At 43.1% G+C, this 21,465-nt stretch overlaps 1 protein-coding gene across 1 annotated transcript in view; it reads left to right on the top strand.

Moving 5' to 3' along the window:
• The window catches only part of LOC120032664 (protein kinase C alpha type-like), a 231,850-nt gene that overhangs the window by 66,642 nt on the left and 143,743 nt on the right, over window positions 1-21,465 (top strand). Inside the window, exon 3 of the mRNA XM_038978858.1 lies at window positions 19,848-19,930. Coding sequence (XP_038834786.1) covers window positions 19,848-19,930 — 83 coding nt within the window. The remainder of the gene's footprint in view (window positions 1-19,847; window positions 19,931-21,465) is intronic.

Below are 21,465 nucleotides of genomic sequence, written 5' to 3' on the forward strand. Positions count from 1 at the left end.
TCTCAATGCACGCAGCAGACTACAGAGACACATAATGTATCGTTTGATTTCTGTATCAAAACTGCTTTGATGAGGCCGTATTGATACCGGCCCAGATTGCTTTTCTATTGATCGTCAGGTTGATTGTGTTGTTCCTCCTCCACTACACCAGAAGCAGTTATTAAGGATCTCCCCACTGAAACATGACATTAACTGTGCCAGCAACAACAACCAGAACCTCTATTTCATGACTTCCTAAGCTGTGGTCCATTGATCAGAGAAGACTTGTCTAAAGTATAATTTCCTTATTCCTTGTCCTGTTTAATTGGACTTGATCTCTTATTGTTCCCAGGGTGCAGTTGTCTTTTTTACATGTGTTTTTTACTATGTGTTATGGATCCTTGTCTTTGCAATCACTGCTGACGCTTGTTGTGGTAAAGCAATTCCCCAAATTGGGATCAATCAAGTACTAGCCTACTCTTTCGCTATTCTACTCTAGACAATGTTTTGCCCGTTTCTGGTGGGGGAGGAGCATCATTATTTAACACTTTCTAGTCTGGAAGAACTAGAAATGAACCTCATTATTGGCAGTACATTGGAGTATTACTTAATTTTGGGAAACTATTTCTCGGCAGTACATTGGCGTTTTACCACATGGCTTAATTGATTGCTTCATTTTGGAAACTGCTAGGTTTCAGAGGAGAGCTGCCAAGACAAATAACAAACAGAAGGAGCATGGATAATTTGAGTTCATAATTCAATTACGAAAAAGTTGTCCTCCTGTGGTTTTAGCCTATTTTATTATGGCCAGCAAGTGTTAATTTGACTGATCTCCTGATTATTACAGTTCGATTGTACTGTACTAACCTCTCATTCTCAGAGAGGTTATAATGCAGCTGAGATGTTGTAGTGAAGACTAATTGGAGGGAGTGTGACTCCAAGCCGGTGGTGTTTAATTTTGTCAGGCGTCCAGGATCAGTCAATCCTCCGTGTTCCTATGGAGGTGTTGAGTTGTGTGGAAGCAGCAGCTCTCTATTGTCTTGGTTAACTTGCTCCTCATATCCATCATCATTGTCCGCACCAACCATGGCCAGGGGCTTAGTGAGCTGTCCCCAGTCCATAGCAGAACACATGTTCACACGTGAGCTTCGAACGGCGTTGTCACTTAGCGCTAGGCCTCTAGCTGCTAGCACCACAGATGCCATGGCATGCTAATCGCTAATGCGGCGCTATATTCTCTCACTGATGTTTATCTCTGACACAGAGTGAAGAGATCAAGGCTGTAAGCCTGTTAAGTGGGGCTAATGTAGCTGCTAACCCAAACCCACACAATTAGAAGCTTCTGAAGCAAACTGGAACCTCCAGTGGTTTATACTTGTGGTTTTATCCAAGAAAATAAGGCTGTTTTTCACACTGTCTGTTAGGCCTCGGGTAACAGCATTCATAACCATACTCTATTGCCACCCATTTCCCTTCTGAAAGCCCTTATTGATCAGGTTCTAATTGACCCTACAAAAAGCAATTCACTTATCTACAATTCCTTAGCTGGGGAAGATGGGGAATCCTTTTATGGTATTGATGGTGATTCAGACATACACAGAGCCTCATAAATGTAGACATTGTTCCAGCAAGTGATTTGTGTTGCTGTCTATCAACTATGATTTTTCAACGCCGATACCGATTATTGGAGGACAAAAAAAGCCGATACCGATTAATCGGCCGATTTAAAAAAAAAAAAATATATATATATATATTATATATATATTTATTTATATATATATATATATATATATCATACACACACACACATTTTTGTAATAATGACAATTGCAACAATACTGAATGAACAATAAACACTTATTTTAACTTAATATAATACATAAATAAAATCTATTTAGTCTGAAATAACATGAGCAGAGCTTGTCTGCATGGTCCCCTGTCAGTCTGCTCCTCCGCGAAACACAGACCTTATTTGAAGTAGATCAAGACATTCTCTATGGAAGACATGAACGGTAAAATAACGAAGGAACCCCTTTCAAGTTCAGCCGCAAGTTATTACAGGAATTATAACGCGTCGACTATTTCTCTCTAAACCATATACCTTTGACTAATCCGGAAACTATCACCTCAAACAAAATGTTTATTCCGTTCGTATTTTATCTAACTGGTGGCATCCATGAGTCTAAATATTCCTGTTACATTGCACAACCTTCAATGTTATGTCATAATTACGTAAAATTCTGGCAAATTAGTTCGCAAAGAGCCAGGCGGCCCAAACTGTTGCATATACCCTGACGCTGCGTGCAATGAACGCAAGAGAAATGACACAATTTCACCTGGTTAATATTGCCTGCTAACCTGGATTTCTTTTAGCTAAATATGCAGGTTTAAAAATATATACTTGTGTATTGATGTTTATGGTTAAGTACACATTGGAGCAATGACAGTCATTGATTGATTGTTTTTTATAAGATAAGTTTAATGCTAGCTAGCAACTTACCTTAGCTTACTGCATTCGCGTAACAGGCAGGCTCCTCGTGGAGTGCAATGTAATCAGGTGTTAGAGCATTGGACCAGTTAACTGTAAGGTTGCAAGATTGGATCCCCCGAGCTGACAAGGTTAAAAATCTGTCGCTCTGCCCCTGAAGGCAGAACGTTCCTAGGCCGTCATTGAAAATAAGAATGTGTTCTTAACTGACTTGCCTAGTTAAATAAAGATTAAATAAAGGCGTTAAAAAAAAAAATTTTTTTTTTAATCGGCGCCCAAAAATACCGATTTCCGATTGTTATGAAAACTTGAAATCGGCCCTAATTAATCGGCCATTCCGATTTAATCGGTCGACCTCTACTATCAACCTCCAGAGCTTGTTTGCCCTGTCTGCTGCTGTGTGTTTAAATGGATGGTCTGACCACAGGTCACACACACACTCTATGGGTGCAGGAAAATCGATGATGAACAGAGCTCTATGGGGACTGGTAATGCGCCTACCAGCCATAGGTTGGACCACCAGCCAATCAGAGCTAAGGGCCTTTGAAATCTATCTATGGGAGTGGCACAGACGAAATGTCAGGTCAGATGTTCATGTCCTGTCGACTAGTCAGGGTCCTGTTCATTAGGAAACAAATGGAAGAAAACGGACTGAAATAGGGAGGGACCACCTTTCCAATTGGAAACGCTCATTTTCTTTTTATGTTGACAGTGTGCCCTGCTGCACACAACCCAGGTTTGATGTTTGTCTCTTGTAGGACTAGTTGTCTGTCAGGCCATGTTTGCTGTAGAGTACACACAGCCTAATATACCAGACTATTACCTCTGGCAAGTGTTTTATGGTTTCATTTAAAACGGCTCTCTGCAGTGCAAGCATCCCTGACAATGATCATGTTTCATTAGATCAGGGGTTCCCAAACTTTTTTGGCCCACCACCCCATTTTGATATCTGAAAATTCTTGCGACCCCAACCAGGTGAAAAAAATTATGTAATTAACAGCCAATGTTTACTTTTTTATTTGGGGCTATGGCAGTCAATTGAAATACATTCTAACAGTATTTCTGATTGTCTTCTCAACTCACCATCACATACTTTTAATGTGGGACTATGACAGTCAATTGCAAATTAGTCTGACATAATGTCTCTTCTCACCACCGCTAATGACATGGGTGTGATTGATGCATGTCGCTTCGGAGCTTCTCAAAGTCAGGGAGCGTGGTCGACAGTGCGCGCACCTCATCTCTGCTGTCACATCTAACCTGGATCGATATTTGGTTTTAATGTAGACGAGAGCACTGAATCCAGCTTCACACATATGAGCTGGCGAAGGGTAGCCTACTATGAGTTTTATGGGGCTTTCAAGACAACTGGGAACTCGAAAAGATAAGAGGTCAAATCATGACGTCAGTGATCTTTAGGTAGAGCTCTAGAAAGATGGCCAAGTTCCTGATTTGGTAGACCGTTCAAAACTATTTTTCCCAATCGGAGCTTGAATATTTCCGAGTTCCCAGTTGTCTTGAACGCGCTGAAGTCGGAAGTCTGAGTGTGGCCTTTTCCCATGATCTAAGGGCACTCTCTTGTTAAATTGTATCTTTTAGATTTGAATCATTTTCATTTCGAATGTCAAGGTTAACCACATTACAATGATTCTGAGATACAAAGATGCTATTATAATATATACAGTGCCTTTGGAAAAGTATTCAGACTTATTCCACATTATGTTAGGTTAGTCTTATTCTAAAATGGATTACATTGTTATGTTTTCCTCATCAATCTACACACAATACCCCATAATGACAAAGCAAAAACCGTTTTTTTGAAATACCTTATTTACATAAGTATTCAGACCCTTTACTCAGTTCTTTGTTAAAGCACCTTTGGCACCAATTACAGCCTTGAATCTTCTTGGGTATGACACTACAAGCTTAGCACAACTGTATTTGGGGAGTTTCTCCCATTCTTCTCTGCAGATCCTCTCAAGCTCTTTCAGGTTGGATGGGGAGCATTGCTGCACAGCTATTTTCAGGTCTCTCCAGAGATGTTCGATCGGGTTCAAGTTCGGGCTCTGGCTGGGCCACTCAAGGACATTGAAACTTGTCCCGAAGCCACTCCTGCGTTGTCTTGGCTGTGTGCTTAGGGTCGTTGTCCTATTGGAAGGTGAACGTTCAGCCCAGTCCGAGGTCCTGAGTGCTCTGGAGCAGGTTTTCATCAAGGATCTCTCTGTACTTTGCTCTGTTCAACTTTGCCTCGATCCTGACTAGTCTCCCAGTCCCTGCCGCTGGAAAACACCCCCACATCATGATGCTGCCACCACCATGCTTCACCGTGTAGGGATGGTGCCAGGTTTCCTCCAGATGTGACGCTTGGCATTCAGGCCAAAGAGTTGAATCTTGGTTTCATCAGACCAGAGAATCTTGTTTCTCATGGTCTGAGAGTCTTTAGGTGCCTTATGGCAAACTCCAAGTGGGCTGTCATGTGCCTTTTACTGAGGAGTGGCTTCCGCCTGGCCCTTCTATCATAAAGCACTGATTGGTGGAGTGCTGCAGAGATGGTTGTCCTTCTGGAAGCTTGTCCCATCTCCACAGAAGAATTCTAGAGCTCTGTGAGAGTGACCATCGGGTTCTTGGTCACCTCCCTGAACAAGGCCCTTCTCCCTTACCTTTTATATAGATGCCTGTATGTGTTTCCAAATCATATCCAATCAATTGAATTTCCCACAGGTGGACTCCAATCAAGTTGTAAAAACATCTCAAGTATGATCAATGGAAACAGGATGCACCTGAGCTCAATTTCGAGTCTCATAGCAAAGTGTCTGAATACTTATGTAAATAAGCTATTTTTGTTTAAATGTTGTACAACTTTGCTAAATTCTAATAACCTGTGTTCACTTTGTCATTATGGGGTATTGTGTGTAGACTGCTAAGGATTTAGGTAATTCTCCCACTTCCCTATTTTATTATCAGGTGACCCCACATGGGGTCACAAACCCTAGTTTGGGAACCACTGCATTCTGTCTTTATTCTGCATGGATAATTGAAGAGAACTGTGTTGTGAGCAAACTTGTAGCATTAATGTTATGAACACATTTCCAGGAGTAATAAAATAACTTTAAGTTTGAATGTAGCCAAGCTGACAGGTATCTCTATACTGATTTTAAGATCTTTGTCAGATCTCCATTAACTGTTGAATAATGTCACAAATCCGTTTGCTATTCAGAAATGCTGTCTGACGTCTTCAAAGGGCTGCAGTGAGGTCAGGAGTGTGAACGGATGTTTATCACCTCAAAGGAAGGTAGTAAACACGGTCAAAAGCATTACACACACACACACACATATGAACACGGTCAAGATAATCTCCTCAACACACACACACACACACACTCACACTCAAAAACCAATCAGATCCAAACCATCACGCGTTCAGGTTTGTGAACAGCTTCACTTCACCCAAACAAATCTATTTTCTAGACAAGGTTGGCTTGGTTCAATCAACAACAGATAATGAATTCAAATACTCCTGAATAATTGCCTGGGGAAATTGAGTCTTCCTCCTATTCTGCTATTCCTACAGCAATACTGTGAGTGGCATTACCTGTGAAAGACATTATTTGTTGCATAATTGAATTGTAATCCACGGGATAGTTGATGGATTAGGTAATGATCTCACACAGCTATACCATCTGGAGAAAAAGAAAATAGAAAAATGAACCGAGGCCATGTTCCAATTCAATGATTTTAGTGAGTGTATTCCATTGGCATAGTGGCTCAATACCTGTTGCTGTGAAACGAAGCCTGGGTATCTTTGCTACATCATAAACTGGACCATGAAGAGTCACATCAGAGCCCTTTATGAAGGCTACTATAACGCTTTCCCAGTGACCCAGTCCCTCATAATTATCAATGATTAATGGACCCTCATAAAAGCCGGATATCAACCTGGTTCAGCTTCTCCCCTTGACGCCATTGTTACCTTGGCATCATTGTTACCTTGGCCTTTGACGCCATTGGCTCCCGTTTGAATGGGCAGATGATTATTGCCTCTAGCCCCGCCTCCAAGTGCCCCCTGCCAGTGTTCCTTCCTACAGTTTCCATCCCCAATAAGTGCTCATTGTGTAACAAGCAGCGACTGCCTTCCGGAGACCTCCATTCTGTGTCAAGCCTCTGACGTGGCCATATGGACTGTAGAGTGTCGATTGAGTTCCGGCCAACCTCCATTTTGTGTCATGCCTCCGATCGCCTTCCGTAAGTGGCCAATGTAAAGAGTGTCAGCCGTGTTTCCCGCCAACCTCCATTCTGTGAGTATCCTCTTTTGAGAGCCAATAACAACGTGTTGACACCATTCCAGACACTTCCGTTACAGATCAAGCCTGTAGACCTCTGTCTGTTCTCCATCGAGCTCTGATTATAACTGGTGTCATCTCCGCAAACTTCCATTGTGTGCCAAGCCTGTAAGACCCCTAATCATCTGTTGAATACTGCGGGGATTTAGTCAATAGAAGGTAATTGGCACTTTGAATGCAGAACCTGCACTCCAACAATTACTCCCAGAAAACAATGACACAACCAAAGCTAAGGCTGATCAGGAAGAGTGTATTTAAAAAAAAAAATAATAATAATATTTCACATTTATTTCACCAGGTAGGCCAGTTGAGAACAAGTTCTCATTTACAACTGCGACCTGGCCAAGATAAAGCAAAGCAGTGTGACAAAAACAACAACACAGAGTTACACATGAACAAATATACAGTCAATAACACAATAGAAAAATCTATGTACAGTGTGTGCAAATGTAAAAGAGTAGGGAGGTAAGGCAATATAGAGGCGAAATAATTACAATTTAGCATTAACACTGGAGTGATAGATGTGCAAGTAGAGATACTGGGGTGCAAAAGAGTCAGAGGATAAGTAACAATATGGGGATGAGGTAGTTGGGTGTGCTATTTACAGATGGGCTGTGTACAGGTACAGTGATCGGTACGCTGCTCTAACAGCTGATGCTTAGAGAGGGAGAGATAAGACTCCAGCTTCAGTGATTTTTGCAATTCGTTCCAGTCATTGGCAGCAGAGAACTGGAAGGAAAGGCGGCCAAAGTAAGTGTTAGCTTTGGGGGTGACCAGTGAGAGATACCTGCTGGAGCGCGTGCTACGGGTGGGTGTTGCTATGGTGACCAGTGAGCTGAGATAAGGCGGGGCTTTACCTAGCGTAGACTTATCAATAACCTGGAGCCAGTGGGTTTGGTGACGAATATGTAGTGAGGGCCAACCAACGAGAGCATACAGGTCGCAGTGGTGGGTAGTATATGGAGCTTTGGTGACAAAACGGATGGCACTGTGATAGACTACATCCAATTTGCTGAGTAGAGTGTTGGAGGCTATTTTGTAAATGACATCGCCGAAGTCAAGGATCGGTAGTATAGTCAGTTTTACGAGGGTATGTTTGGCAGCATGAGTGAAGGAGGCTTTGTTGCGAAATAGGAAGCCGATTCCAGATCTAATTTTGGATTGGATATGCTTAATGTGAGTCTGGAAGTAGAGTTTACAGTCTAACCAGACACCTAGGTATTTGTAGATGTCCACATATTCTAAGTCCAGAACCGTCCAGAGTAGTGATGCTAGTCAGACGGAAGGGTGCGGGCAGCAATCGGTTGAAGAGCATGCACTTAGTTTTACTAGCATTTAAAAGCAGTTGGAGGCCACGGAAGGAGTGCTGTAAGGCATTGAAGCTTGTTTGGAGGTTTGTTAGCACAGTGTCCAAAGAAAGGCCAGATATACACAGAATGGTGTCGTCTGCGTAGAGGTGGATCAGAGAATCACCAGCAGCAAGAGCGACATCATTGATATATACAGAGAAACGAGTCGGAAAAGAGAGCCCGAGAATTTAACCCTGTGGCACCCCATAGAGACTGCCAGAGGTCCGGACAACAGGCCCTCCGATTTGACACACTGAACTCTATCTGAGAAGTAGTTGGTGAACCAGGCGAGGCAGTCATTTGAGAAACCAAGGCTGTTGAGTCTGCCGATAAGAATACGGTGATTGACAGAGTCGAAAGCCTTGGCCAGGTCCATGAAGATGGCTGCATAGTACCGTCTTTTATCGTTAGTGGTTATGATATCGTTTAGGACCTTGAGTGTGGCTGAGGTGCACACATGACCAGCTGGGAAACCAGATTGCATAGTGGAGAAGGTACGGTGGGATTCGAAATGGTCGGTGATCTGTTTGTTAACTTGGCTTTCGAAGATTTTAGAATGGATATAGGTCTGTAACAGTTTGGGTCTAGAGTGTCTCCCCCTTTGAAGAAGGGGATGACCACGGCAGCTTTCCAATCTTTAGGGATCTCAGACGATACAAAAGAGAGGTTGAACAGGCTAGTAATAGGGGTTGCAACAATTTTGGCTGATAATTTTAGAAAGAGAGGGTCCAGATTGTCTAGCCCAGCTGATTTGTAGGGCTCCAGATTTTGCAACTCTTTCAGAACATCAGCTGTCTGGATTTGGGTAAAAGAGAAGCGGTGGGGGAACAAAAAAGGTGTCAATGGAACAAAAAGGGTAGCTAAAGTCATTAGGTCTCCTTGACTGAGTAACTATTGGTGATATGGATGACCGCAAGGGACCAGTGCAATGCAGAAAGGGTGTTCAAGAGATGGTCTCAATTCCCAATGGATGATGTCTTCCTTTCAGCTCAAATGTGTGTATTGAGTGGAGTGTCCTTCATGGTTTTGAAAAGACTGAGTCGTGTTCCCTGTCAAGTGAAAATCACTTCCCTGCACCACTGTTGTACCTGGCTGTCATCGTGACCATGGGCTCTATAATACCCATAGTGCAAGAGGAGGTCCATGTCTCCTCTTTGTGATGACAGAACACTGATGACAGCGGAGGGCAATCATCACACACGTGCATTCATGCACATACACGCAGGCAGACGCGCGCGCGCGCACACACACACACACACACACACACACACACACACACCTCTGTTCTCGCCCTTCCACCCTGGGCTACTGATGGAGCTTGGGAGATATAATCATAAGAAATTAAAGATACTGTCATTATTGCCCTTACTGTGCTTGTTCCCTTGGAAACAGACGACCCTTTCCCTGCACGAAGGGGCCCCTCCCTCTCTCCCCTTGGTTTTTTCAAGGCAGTAGACACTGGCTGTACAGGACAAGAGCCTTCCAAACAGGGCTCTGTTTTGAGCTGTTCTCAACTAGCGATAATGTGGTATACTCTGTTAACTTGTAAAGGCACTCAAATAACCGTGACTACTTGTTGAGTTTCAACAGCACTTGTAGTGTTGATGATTATGTGTGTGTACAGTATGCATGTGTGTAGTCCTTTACATTCGTACCTGAATACGGGTTGAAAATGGCTAATAAGAGCCTAAATTGGAACACAGTGGCTGCACAATAACATGTTATACATGACGTCAGCGCTCTGGCTCTGCGCTTCCCAGCGCTGTATGGGTTTTGACTGGCATCTTACTTCATAACTTAGCTAGTCGTGTTGGCAATAGAACAAGCTTTCAAATCATGCTCACCTGATCCAGATTGCGATTTATAATGAACCGTTTTTTGGATTGTGTAAACACCAACGGTGATTTGTGTGATGACGAGGATGCGGAGTTGTGTTCCTCAACGGCACGGCTACTGTAGGAGAGCTCAAAAAAAGTACCTTAAAGTTGATGACTCTTCTTTTGAAATTGCTTCAAACTGTGCACACTTAATTTTTTTGGTCTTATGTTGCACCTACCGCACATTTCTCCAGGAATAGTCTTCTCATGTTGCTGAATGTATCCAGAGTATTTTCAGATTTCGTCATCAACAAATGCGGCGAAAAACGTACAGTAAATGTAAAATGCACATCAAATCAACAGCGTAATGTTCGGATTCAGTTGTCAGGTGAACGGTTGTGTCCTCACCTTTTGATCCAATCATTTCCCCATAATCTCCAAACTGTTGTCTTTCAATTGCTACCATGGTTATGCATATGCTTTTCATATTACTTCTGTTGCAAACATTTCAATTTAGCCCTATCCATATAGGCCCATTTCCATGAGTGTAAAGGGTTAACTGTCTGTTATGTGTGTGTGGTCCAGTTACAGAACAGACTAGAACCCTACGGGGACACAGCTGTGGATGTGAGTGTGTCCATTTGTCTCTCTTGTCTTTCTTGGTGCACAAGAAAGAAGTGACTCTCACCCAGCCCAGATCACCCAAGTGTGACTAAACCCCTACCCAAGCCGCCTAAAGCCTCCCTTGAAATCAGATTAAACTCCTTTCCTCCCTCTCTTCTCTACTCACCACCAGGCACTGAGGAATTCCCCTGAGCACAAGACTTACTAGCCTCCTCTTAGGTGGAATTACATTTAGGGGGAAAATGTAGCAGTTTCTTCCTCCATTTCCCTCACGAAACCTCTGCTAGCCCCGGCTGAGTCTCCAGTGACTTTAAACTAAGCTGCTTTGAGATTAATCACAGTTCCCACCCTACTAACCTCCACCAGGGCTGTGTTCAGGAGGCACGAAGAAAACATCATGCAACACTTTGCCATAATAAACACGACACAGATTTTTCAGTACAGTGGGTGGAGAGGGAGGGCATTGTACAGTATAGGGAGCTAGTTGGTTAACACTGAGCTGGAATTAGGAGCCCTTACTTACTGTCTGAATGAGTAATGACAAACCCTGCCATGACAAATCTAAATCCTTTCACAGTTGCTGCAAACAGAGCATCATACAGGAAGCTAGTTGGTTTTATTTGTATTTATTTTATTTAACCTTTATTTAAGTAGGCAAGTCAGTTAAGAACAAATTCTTATTTACGATGACGGCCTACACTGGCCAAACCCAGACGCCGCCCTACGGGACTCCCAATCACGGCCGGTTGTGATACAGCCTGGATTCAAACCAGGGTGTCTGTAGTGACGCCTCTAGTACTGAGATGCAGTGCCTTAGACCTCTGCGCCACTCGGGAACACTGTGTAAGGACCCCTTACGTCTCTGAATGAGTAATGACATGACGTCATAAACCTGACATGACAAGCCTAAACCCCATTCATGGATTTCACACTGAATGACATGACAAATGTAAGCGCATTCACATCAGTCAATGCTTGATGACCATCACATAAGCAATATTATAGTCAAGCCCACTCGAACACTTCACGACAATGGAGTTGTATAGTATGCCATAACCAGGCTTAGCCTGCCACGAATGGTTATGCCCTACCGTCCATGTTATATGATGCATAGTGTATGGGTTGTATGATGCATATTGTATGGGTTGTATGATGCATATTGTATGGGTTGTATGATGCATATTGTATGGGTTGTATGATGCATATTGTATGGGTTGTATGATGCATATTGTATGGGTTGTATGGTGCATATTGTATGGGTTGTATGATGCATATTGTATGGGTTGTATGATGCATAGTGTATGGGTTGTATGATGCATAGTGTATGGGTTGTATGATGCATATTGTATGGGTTGTATGATGCATATTGTATGGGTTGTATGGTGCATATTGTATGGGTTGTATGATGCATATTGTATGGGTTGTATGATGCATATTGTATGGGTTGTATGATGCATAGTGTATGGGTTGTATGATGCATAGTGTATGGGTTGTATGATGCATAGTGTATGGGTTGTATGATGCATAGTGTATGGGTTGTATGATGCATAGTGTATGGGTTGTATGATGCATAGTGTATGGGTTGTATGATGCATAGTGTATGGGTTGTATGATGCATATTGTATGGGTTGTATGGTGCATATTGTATGGGTTGTATGGTGCATGTTGTATGGTGCATATTGTATGGGTTGTATGGTGCATATTGTATGGGTTGTATGGTGCATATTGTATGGGTTGTATGATGCCTAGGTAAGAGGAAGCTGCAGTAGTTCTGGGTTGTAAAAGTCACTGCTGAAGCTATGCTACGCTCTAACAGACCTACTATTTCAGCTTTATGACCCAAACGCCAAAGAGTTTTATTGCAGATGAAAACTAGGGAAAGCTACATCCCACATACTGATAGAGAGCTTTATTGTTTTATTGTAATTACCCATCGAACAAGCTGCTGAGAAATCTGTTTGGGAGATATCTGATTAAATACCTACTGCGGTCCATAAGAGGGAGTAGTATGTCATTTATGTTGATATATTATGTTGTAAAGTAAGACTAGTGGAAATTCATGATTCTCAGTGAGTATGACTTCATCCCACAGTAGATTATAGGTTTTCATTAAGAAGCTGAACATAGAGTGATATGCATTATGAGTGTTGATGCAGAAAATAGCTGGAGGGAGACTGGATCTATCCAACATAAATCATTGTTACAAACTTGATCAAGAATTAAAGGCCCCATGCGGTCAAAAACGTGATTTCCTGTGTTTTTATATATATATATCCACACTATGATGTTGGAATAATACTGTGATATTGTGAAAATGATGTTAATGCCCTTGTCGTGTAAGAGCTGTTTGGAAAGAAAAGCGGCTGAAATTTCAGCCTGTTTTGGTGGGATGGATTTTTGGCCTGCCTGGTGACATCGCCAGGTGATAAATTAGTTGATAGACCAATAAGAAAGAAAGTTCCAAACCTCTCTGCCAATAACAGTTTTCAGTTTTCCCTTCCCCACTCAGACCACTCCCAGACAATCTTAGCAAAATAATTTATTGAGAAATGCACTTTGCGAAGAAGCTATTTTTGATTGTTTTCAAATAGTCAAAAATAATCACAGTAAGGTACTTAACTTCTGGGTAACAATTATCTGATATTGCGATAGAAAAAGGCTGCATTGGACCTATAAGTATGATCTGAAAGCACCGATCAGACAGATTTATGCGGATAACAGACACTTATTAATTCATCTACACTATTACAACCTCTAAGATGGCCAAGCCAAATCTATAACCTATCGCTTCTTCTCCACAACAGTTTTGTTTCCCATTTAAAACAGAAATATTGGAGTTGGCCAGGCTTGAGGGGGAATAAATCACACAACACAATAATGTCTGAATGAATTTATTTCTCCAGTTTTAGAGCTCCTCCACGACGTTACTTAACATGAAGGATGGTTACTCCCTCTGTCATCCACTCAGGCCCTGGTTTATATTATATCAGAGAGGAGCAGATTTGGGGAAACATTGTCACCCCTTCCACCTCTGGATCTGTGAGTTTATGATGTTACTATAACCTAACCGCTGACAGCCTTCATTATTATTCCCATCATTATTATCCTTACTTTCATCATAATTATTATTATCACCATCATTTGTGTCGTCATCGTTATCGTTGCTATGGTGATCATAATCGTTGTCGTTATTGTTCTTAATGGTCGTGGTTTCGCCGTATTGCAATGAAAATTATTAGAGATAATAGGCACTTGAGTCCATAATACTCACCGCACTAAATAAAATATAACCAATTTGGTTCTCTTAGAGTTACTGTATGATTTGAAAACGATTTTTAGGTCCCATTTAGCTGAGTGCTCTGCATTATTGTGCCTAGTGTTTCAGTGGTTTGGTAGTTTCCTTATTTATGGCTTCTCTGGTTGGTTTATGATGCAAGCAGCATTCTATCAATGTGACTTCCCTCCTATCCCCTGTCTCCTCCACCCACCCTCGGACTATCCATGTCTGGGTCGAGGTTGATTCACTGCCACATCGATTGGAGGTTGTCTCCAGACTCCCTCTCTCCCTGGTGTGGTGACTGACTGTCCTACTCCCCTGTCCTTGACTTCTCCTCAGTCTCTTTGGCGTGACATGGAAGACCTGACACAGTCGGGTTAGAGGCAGGGCGCTCTGCTCTTAGACACCTTCTCTTGTTCGCCTCTCAAGAGCACTTCACACCCTAACCGAGAGACACTGAGACACACAGAAGTGACTATCAGGCACTTTAGCTGGAGTTCAGTATACTTGTATTTAGAGGCTCACCTCACCATTAGAACCAGCACTTTTGTGCAACTTAAAGGGTGCTTATTGTAAATCAATATAATTATTGCAATTACGCTTGTCATGGTCAAGCTCACCCAATGTTCTAACTAAAAGTACATAGACCAACAACTAAAAACATGCTGCCTCGTACCGGCAGTTTTCAACATCTGTGTTTTCATGTTCCTCATACGCAGCTAACTGTTCTAAACAGTTCATGATCATTAACAGTAGAGTGACTAAGCCGAAGTGACGTTGAACAGCCTGTGGTGAGAGCCGGCAATGGGATGCCTTGCTTGCGATTCCTAAAAACCCTCACCCCCCCCCCCGCAATCATATTATTTTGACACATATTCTGACACATACTTCATCATCAAGTCAATGCGCTGATGTCTACATATCTTGATCACGTATTCCAGATCCCGAACACATTCCCATTCTCGAATCCATCTCAATCCTCATTCCATAGCCGTGAATGACAGAAACGAACGTATTTTGAATTGCAACCATTCGCCATGACATGAGCATGGTTTGATTTGAGTCAGGAACAACGGCAGGGAAAGAGACATTATCATTCAGGTAATAATCCCTTGTTCTGCTGCCGGAGGGGTATTTGAAGATGTAATAAGTATTTATTGTAAAATCCACATTACACTGTGGCCCCTCCATAATTCATGGTGCCCTCAGTGTGAAATAATGAGATCACAGTGAGACCCTTCATTAAAAGTCAACATGACATTTTCTCTCTGCTCTTCTAATGCCGTTTTCACCGGCTCACTTCTCCTTTTCCATTAGAAAGCAAAGCCTTTTGAAACCTCACCAAGTCATACAAAGTCTTGCTATCTTTTTGACGCCGTTATTTCTGATCCAGGTACAGCCGAAAAGTGATGTTTACCGTTGTTAAAAAATTACATGTTGATTTCCTTTCCCTGTAAGCAGTCTATGGACAAGGTTTGACGTCAATCCATGCTTTGGTTAAGTTTCCCTGGCACTGTTTCCAAATGCTCAAAATTATAATATTGGTACCGTGACTCCCATTCGAGTCACAGTACAGATATAAGCATTTTTCGCGCATCATGTTCAAGTGACTTTGTTGAGCTTCACAACCAATTTGAGATACTTTCGGAGGGTTTGGACATGTTGCACAAAACATGCTAATAACGCTACCAGGACTAATAACGCTACCAGGACTAATAACGCTACCAGGACTAATAACGCTACCAGGACTAATAACGCTACCAGGACTAATAACGCTACCAGGACTAATAACGCTACCAGGACTAATAACGCTACCAGGACTAATAACGCTACCAGGACTAATAACGCTACCAGGACTAATAACGCTACCAGGACTAATAACGCTACCAAGACTAATAACGCTACCAAGACTAATAACGCTACCAAGACTAATAACGCTACCAAGACTAATAACGCTACCAAGACTAATAACGCTACCAAGACTAATAACGCTACCAGGACTAATAACGCTACCAGGACTAATAACGCTACCAGGACTAATAACGCTACCAGGACTAATAACGCTACCAGGACTAATAACGCTACCAAGACTAATAACGCTACCAAGACTAATAACGCTACCAAGACTAATAACGCTACCAAGACTAATAACGCTACCAGGACTAATAACGCTACCAGGACTAATAACGCTACCAGGACTAATAACGCTACCAGGACTAATAACGCTACCAGGACTAATAACGCTACCAGGACTAATAACGCTACCAGGACTAATAACGCTACCAGGACTAATAACGCTACCAAGACTAATAACGCTACCAAGACTAATAACGCTACCAAGACTAATAACGCTACCAGGACTAATAACGCTACCAAGACTAATAACGCTACCAAGACTAATAACGCTACCAGGACTAATAACGCTACCAAGACTAATAACGCTACCAGGACTAATAACGCTACCAGGATGGGATTTGTGCCACAAATGCTAAAACATTAGCATTTGGAAACAGTGCCAGGGAAATAAACCCAAAGCATGGCTTGCTGTCATACCTTGTCCATAGACTGCTTACAGGGTAAGGAAACCAATGTGTCATTTTGTAATTTGCTTGACCTATCCCTTTAACTGTATTTCTTGTTCTGATCCAAGTGCAGTCCTGCAAATCCACCACTTTGTCCACATTGCTCCTGATCCAGGAACTGTATAGTGATTCACAGCCATTGAGAGTTTCACTGATCCAAGATCAGCCATTGCGTGCTCAGCTCATCCTTTCTCATAGAACCGTGAAACCCTGATTAATAAGGTCCTGCTATTAGATTTTAATCGTCACTCAATACAGTCCCACTGTATTTACAAGTCTACAAAGTGGATCCCATTAACCTATGGCAACACTGCAGTTGCATTAAGGCTTGTCTGTTCTTTAGGCCCCTAATGAAACTGTTGCTCCAACATGGTGGTGGTGATGGAGCAGTGGTGAAGCCCTAAGTGCTCCTTTCGGCCTGTAGGAGAACAGTGGGTCTAGTTTCACCGGCAGATATCCCCTCTAATAAGGACACTAGGGTCTGAATCCATGGACACGCAGCCGTAACCTCTTCCATCTTCAGCCTTCCGCCCTTTGACCTTTCTCTTTCAACCACTAGCGAGGAAAGTGGCCCCTTCCAGAAACTCTAATAAAGAAACAATCACTTCAGGGCAGGTTATAGGTTGGGTCAAGTTTTTTTTTTTTTACAGTCTTAGCTGAACTGCAATGTTCCCTATTGTTCAGAATGACCCAATTTCTTCTGGAGCAGCAGGTTCCTCTAAAGTGGTCCTAAAAATACATACAATAAAGGCACTTCTCAGAGCAGTGTGGGAGCACTGAAATAGAATAGACGTTGACTGAACTGCTGCGAGACTTTAGCCTGTCTAGTGGGTCTCATTATTATGGACGTTTTTAATGCCGCAGAGAGATCATAGTTCACCTCTTCCTTCCTTCCGCATTTATTAGAGATTACAGACCGCTGTACATCTCTCTGACTGCTGGGGCCTGACAGTGCACTGTCTTCCTTCTCGGCCTCACAGCAAGTTGTGCCACGCAAATTAGAATTGTCTACCTACTGTATATCGTTACGTGCCGTGATTCAGAAACCAAATAATTGCGAATGGGGGATAGAATTTGAGCGATCATTTTAATTGCGTGTTGGTTTGTTGCGACCATACTCACTGTTTACTCGCTTATAGCACTCTGTGGCGTCATGTGGCAGTTCGTAACGATCTATCGGGGTAAATGGATGCTTCAGACCATTTGCCGGCTGTACTGCAGACTTATGGCAGTTAGTTATTAATCATTTGGATTTACGGCGTGACGGCTGTGGTAATACGAGTTATGGGTTGTGGTCTCGCGGGGGTATTGACTGGTCTGGACAAGCCGGTATGTCAGGGGTGAGATGGGCCGGGGTTGTTGATATTCATTTGGCCATCGTTAATGTTGATGTGAACGTGAGACGTTTGGCCTTGATGCTTACTGTGTTTCAGCCAGATCAGACTTCCTGAATAAATGTAGGCCCAGCCGATGCTCAGCTAGGCTGGTTGTGTTGGTAAGTAGGCCTATGTTGGTTTGAAAGCTAAAAGAAGCTTAGCTTTGAGTGGGCACATTGCACCCTTCTACTTAGAATTTAGTGAAAATTGCTACGACAGAAACTGTGATAATGATGTAAAAAAAAGTCTTTAGTACATTGTTACCCACCCTCTCACCGTCTGCTACTATAATGTAGCCTACATGTTGATATTGAGTAATTGGGTCATGAAAAGGTCAAAGGGGTAACAATTACTAGTGGTAGCTGTTAACTGCGGTGCATCTCTGAACATCAATACTATTGAACATCAGAGAAGGCAATAGCACAGAAGGCAATTGAGTTTGGTTGGGCCTGTGAGAGCCAGGGATATAGAGATATGTACTGAACGAAAGTATAAATGCAACAATTTTACTGAGTTACAGATCATAAGGAAATCAGTCAATTGAAATTCATTAGGCCCTAATCTATGGATTTCAAATGACTGGGTAGGGGCGCAGCCATGGGTGGGCCTGTGAGGGCATAGGCCCACCAACTTGGGAGCCAGGCCCACCCACCTGACCCAGCCATTCAGAATTCATTTTTCCCAACAAAAGGGATTTATTACAGACAGAAATACTCCTCAGTTTCATCAGCTCTCCGGGCGGCTGGTCTCAGACGATCCCGCAGGTGAAGAAGCTGGATGTGGAGGTCCTGGGCCGACGTGGTTACACGTGGTTGTGAGGCCGGTTGGGCGTACTGCCAAATTCTCTAAAACGACGTTGGAGGTGGCTTATGGTAGAGCAATTAACATTCAATTCTTTGGCAACTGCTCTGGTGTCCATTCCTGCAATCAGCATGCCAATTGCACACTTCCTTAAAACTTGAGGCATCTCTGACAATAACTTTCCATTTTAAAATGGTGCGTTTTGAAACGGAAATAAACAAAAATGACTCCCCGTTTCAGTGTGTAATTTTCTCAATTTGATCCCTAATGAACGCAACCGGTCACTTTAAATTCAGTGACTTTGGACACGTCTGCTTTAATCTCTCACCCTGGCGGGGGGTCGGATAATGAACACCATGTCCAGGATGAGCATTTCTCCTTTGCCAAGACAATCCATCCACCTGATAGGTCTGGCATATCAAGAAGCTGATTAAACAGCATGATCATTACATAGGGGACCATAAAAGGCCATTCTGAAACATGCAGTTTTGTCACACAACACGTGTGCCAGACCTATCAGGTGGATGGATTGTCTTGGCAAAGGAGAAATGCTCACTAACAGGGATGTAAACAAATTTGAGCCCAACATTTTAGAGAAATAAGCTTTTTGTGCATATGGAACATTTCTATAATATTTTTATTTCAGCTCATGAAACATGGGACCAACACTTTACATGTTGAGTTTACATTTTTGTTCAATAAACTATAGTTTGGAGAGATGGAAAGAGATACAAAAGATATAGCTACAATTCTGAGAGATCTATAGGCTAAAAGACAGCAATCTGTAGCCAAGCTGAAAGACAGAGCCTTCAGAGACTATCTATTATTCAAGTAGCCAATACACTCAGCTCCACCACCACTATTATCCCCCAGTGTCTGAGCTCAGCTCGGTTTCCAATGTGGTGCTAGTGTAGCCACACACTGGGTGTACTCAATGAGGCTGTGAGAATGCCGTGCCGTTGTGTGTGTGTGTGCGCCTGTAAGGCCTGCGAGACAGTGAGGAGGTAGTGGTACAGTACTTTGGCTGCCGTAGGCTGTACAAACCATCTGGAGAGATGATTAGCCAGACCTTGTTTTTTCCCCCCTCTGCTCTTGGTGGTGTCTGTTCTATGTCTTGCAAGACTTCAGGCTAATTTAGATCTGCTAAAGCTATGATACAGTAAAACAGATCAACTTGTCTCACTCTTCTTCTCTCTCTCTCTCTCTCTCTGCAGTTTGCTGTTTCGTGGTCCACAAGAGGTGCCATGAGTTTGTCACGTTCTGCTGCCCCGGTGCGGATAAGGGTCCCGACACAGACGTAAGTAGCCGTACCCCACCCTCTACCCCTCATGTTCTCACCGCCTCTCCACTCTTAGGGTCCCTAAGCTTCTGTCAATGTACCCCTCCCAAAACGCACCCCTAGCGAAAGGGGGCACCGCCAAGGCACATCTCTTCTAAGGCTGCGTCCCAAATGGCACCCTATTACCATATAGTGTATAGCTATGTTGGTATAGGGTGCATTTTGGGACGCAGGCTAAGTATATGGTTACTCTCAAAGTGACAGCCTTGCAGGACGACGGACCATACGTCCTTGTCTCTTTCACCGGGGCTGACCATTAAGGAAGAAGAATGAGTCTGCTCCTTGTTTGACAAGAGATCATTGTGTGTGGAGGCCCAAAGCTTTAGTATCATACATCACCTTGCTCTGTGTATTGGGAGGCCAGTCAGGCTAGTGTTTTTGGCTTGAAGTTGTAGGAATTTAATTTCGGCAGAGTTCTTTGGTTTGGTATCATAAAGAAGTTGGCTCTGTACTCTACTTTCAAACACCTGACAATAACTTTCCATTTTAAAATGGTGCGTTTTGAAACGGAAATAAACAAAAATGACTCCCCGTTTCAGTGTGTAATTTTCTCAATTTGATCCCTAATGAACGCAACCGGTCACTTTAAATTCAGTGACTTTGGACACGTCTGCTTTAATCTCTCACCCTGGCGGGGGGTCGGATAATGAACACCGTGTCCAGGACAGGGCTCTCTGGATGAATCATATCAGCTGATGGCCAGCTTACCTCGTTTCACCTCAATATACCTCATTTTATCTTCCCGAAGGGTCACTTTGTCCCAGTCATTGTCACTCGAGGACACTTCCAGGTCCACTCCAAAGCACTCAGATGTGTACACTCGTTTACTCCTTGTTAAGAGCTGGGACATGGGGGAGATCGCCCATGATTGACCCCAGTAGTCTAAATACATGACAACCCACACCAGTGTCATACTTGGCGGTGAGGAAATCCCGCTATGCCCTCAGACGAACCATCAAACAAGCAAAGCGTCAATACAGGATTAAGATTGAATCCTACTACACCGGCTCTGAAGCTCGTTGGATGTGGCAGGGCTTGAAAACTATTACAGATTACAAAGGGAAACCCAGACGCGAGCTGCCCAGTGACGCGAGCCTACTAGACAAGCTAAATACCCTTTTATGCTCGCTTCGAGGCAAGCAACACTGAAGCATGCACGAGAACACCAGCTGTTCTGGATGACTGTGTGATAACGCTCTCGGTAGCCGATGTGAACTAAACCTTTAAACAGGTCAACATTCACAAAGCCGCTGGGCCAGACGGATTACCAGGACGTGTACTCCAAGCATGCGCAGACCAACTGTCAAGTGTCTTCACTGACATTTTCAAACTCTCCCTAACCGAGTCTGTAATGCCTACATGTTTCCAGCAGGCAACCATAGTCCCTGTGCCCAAGGAAGCGAAGGTAACCTGCCTAAAATGATTACCTCACCGTGGTACTCACGTTGGTAGCCATGAAGTGCTTTGAAAGGCTGGTCATGGCTCACATCAAC

Source organism: Salvelinus namaycush, chromosome 39 (genome assembly GCF_016432855.1).
Source record: "Salvelinus namaycush isolate Seneca chromosome 39, SaNama_1.0, whole genome shotgun sequence".
Classification (NCBI taxonomy): Eukaryota; Metazoa; Chordata; class Actinopteri; order Salmoniformes; family Salmonidae; genus Salvelinus; species Salvelinus namaycush.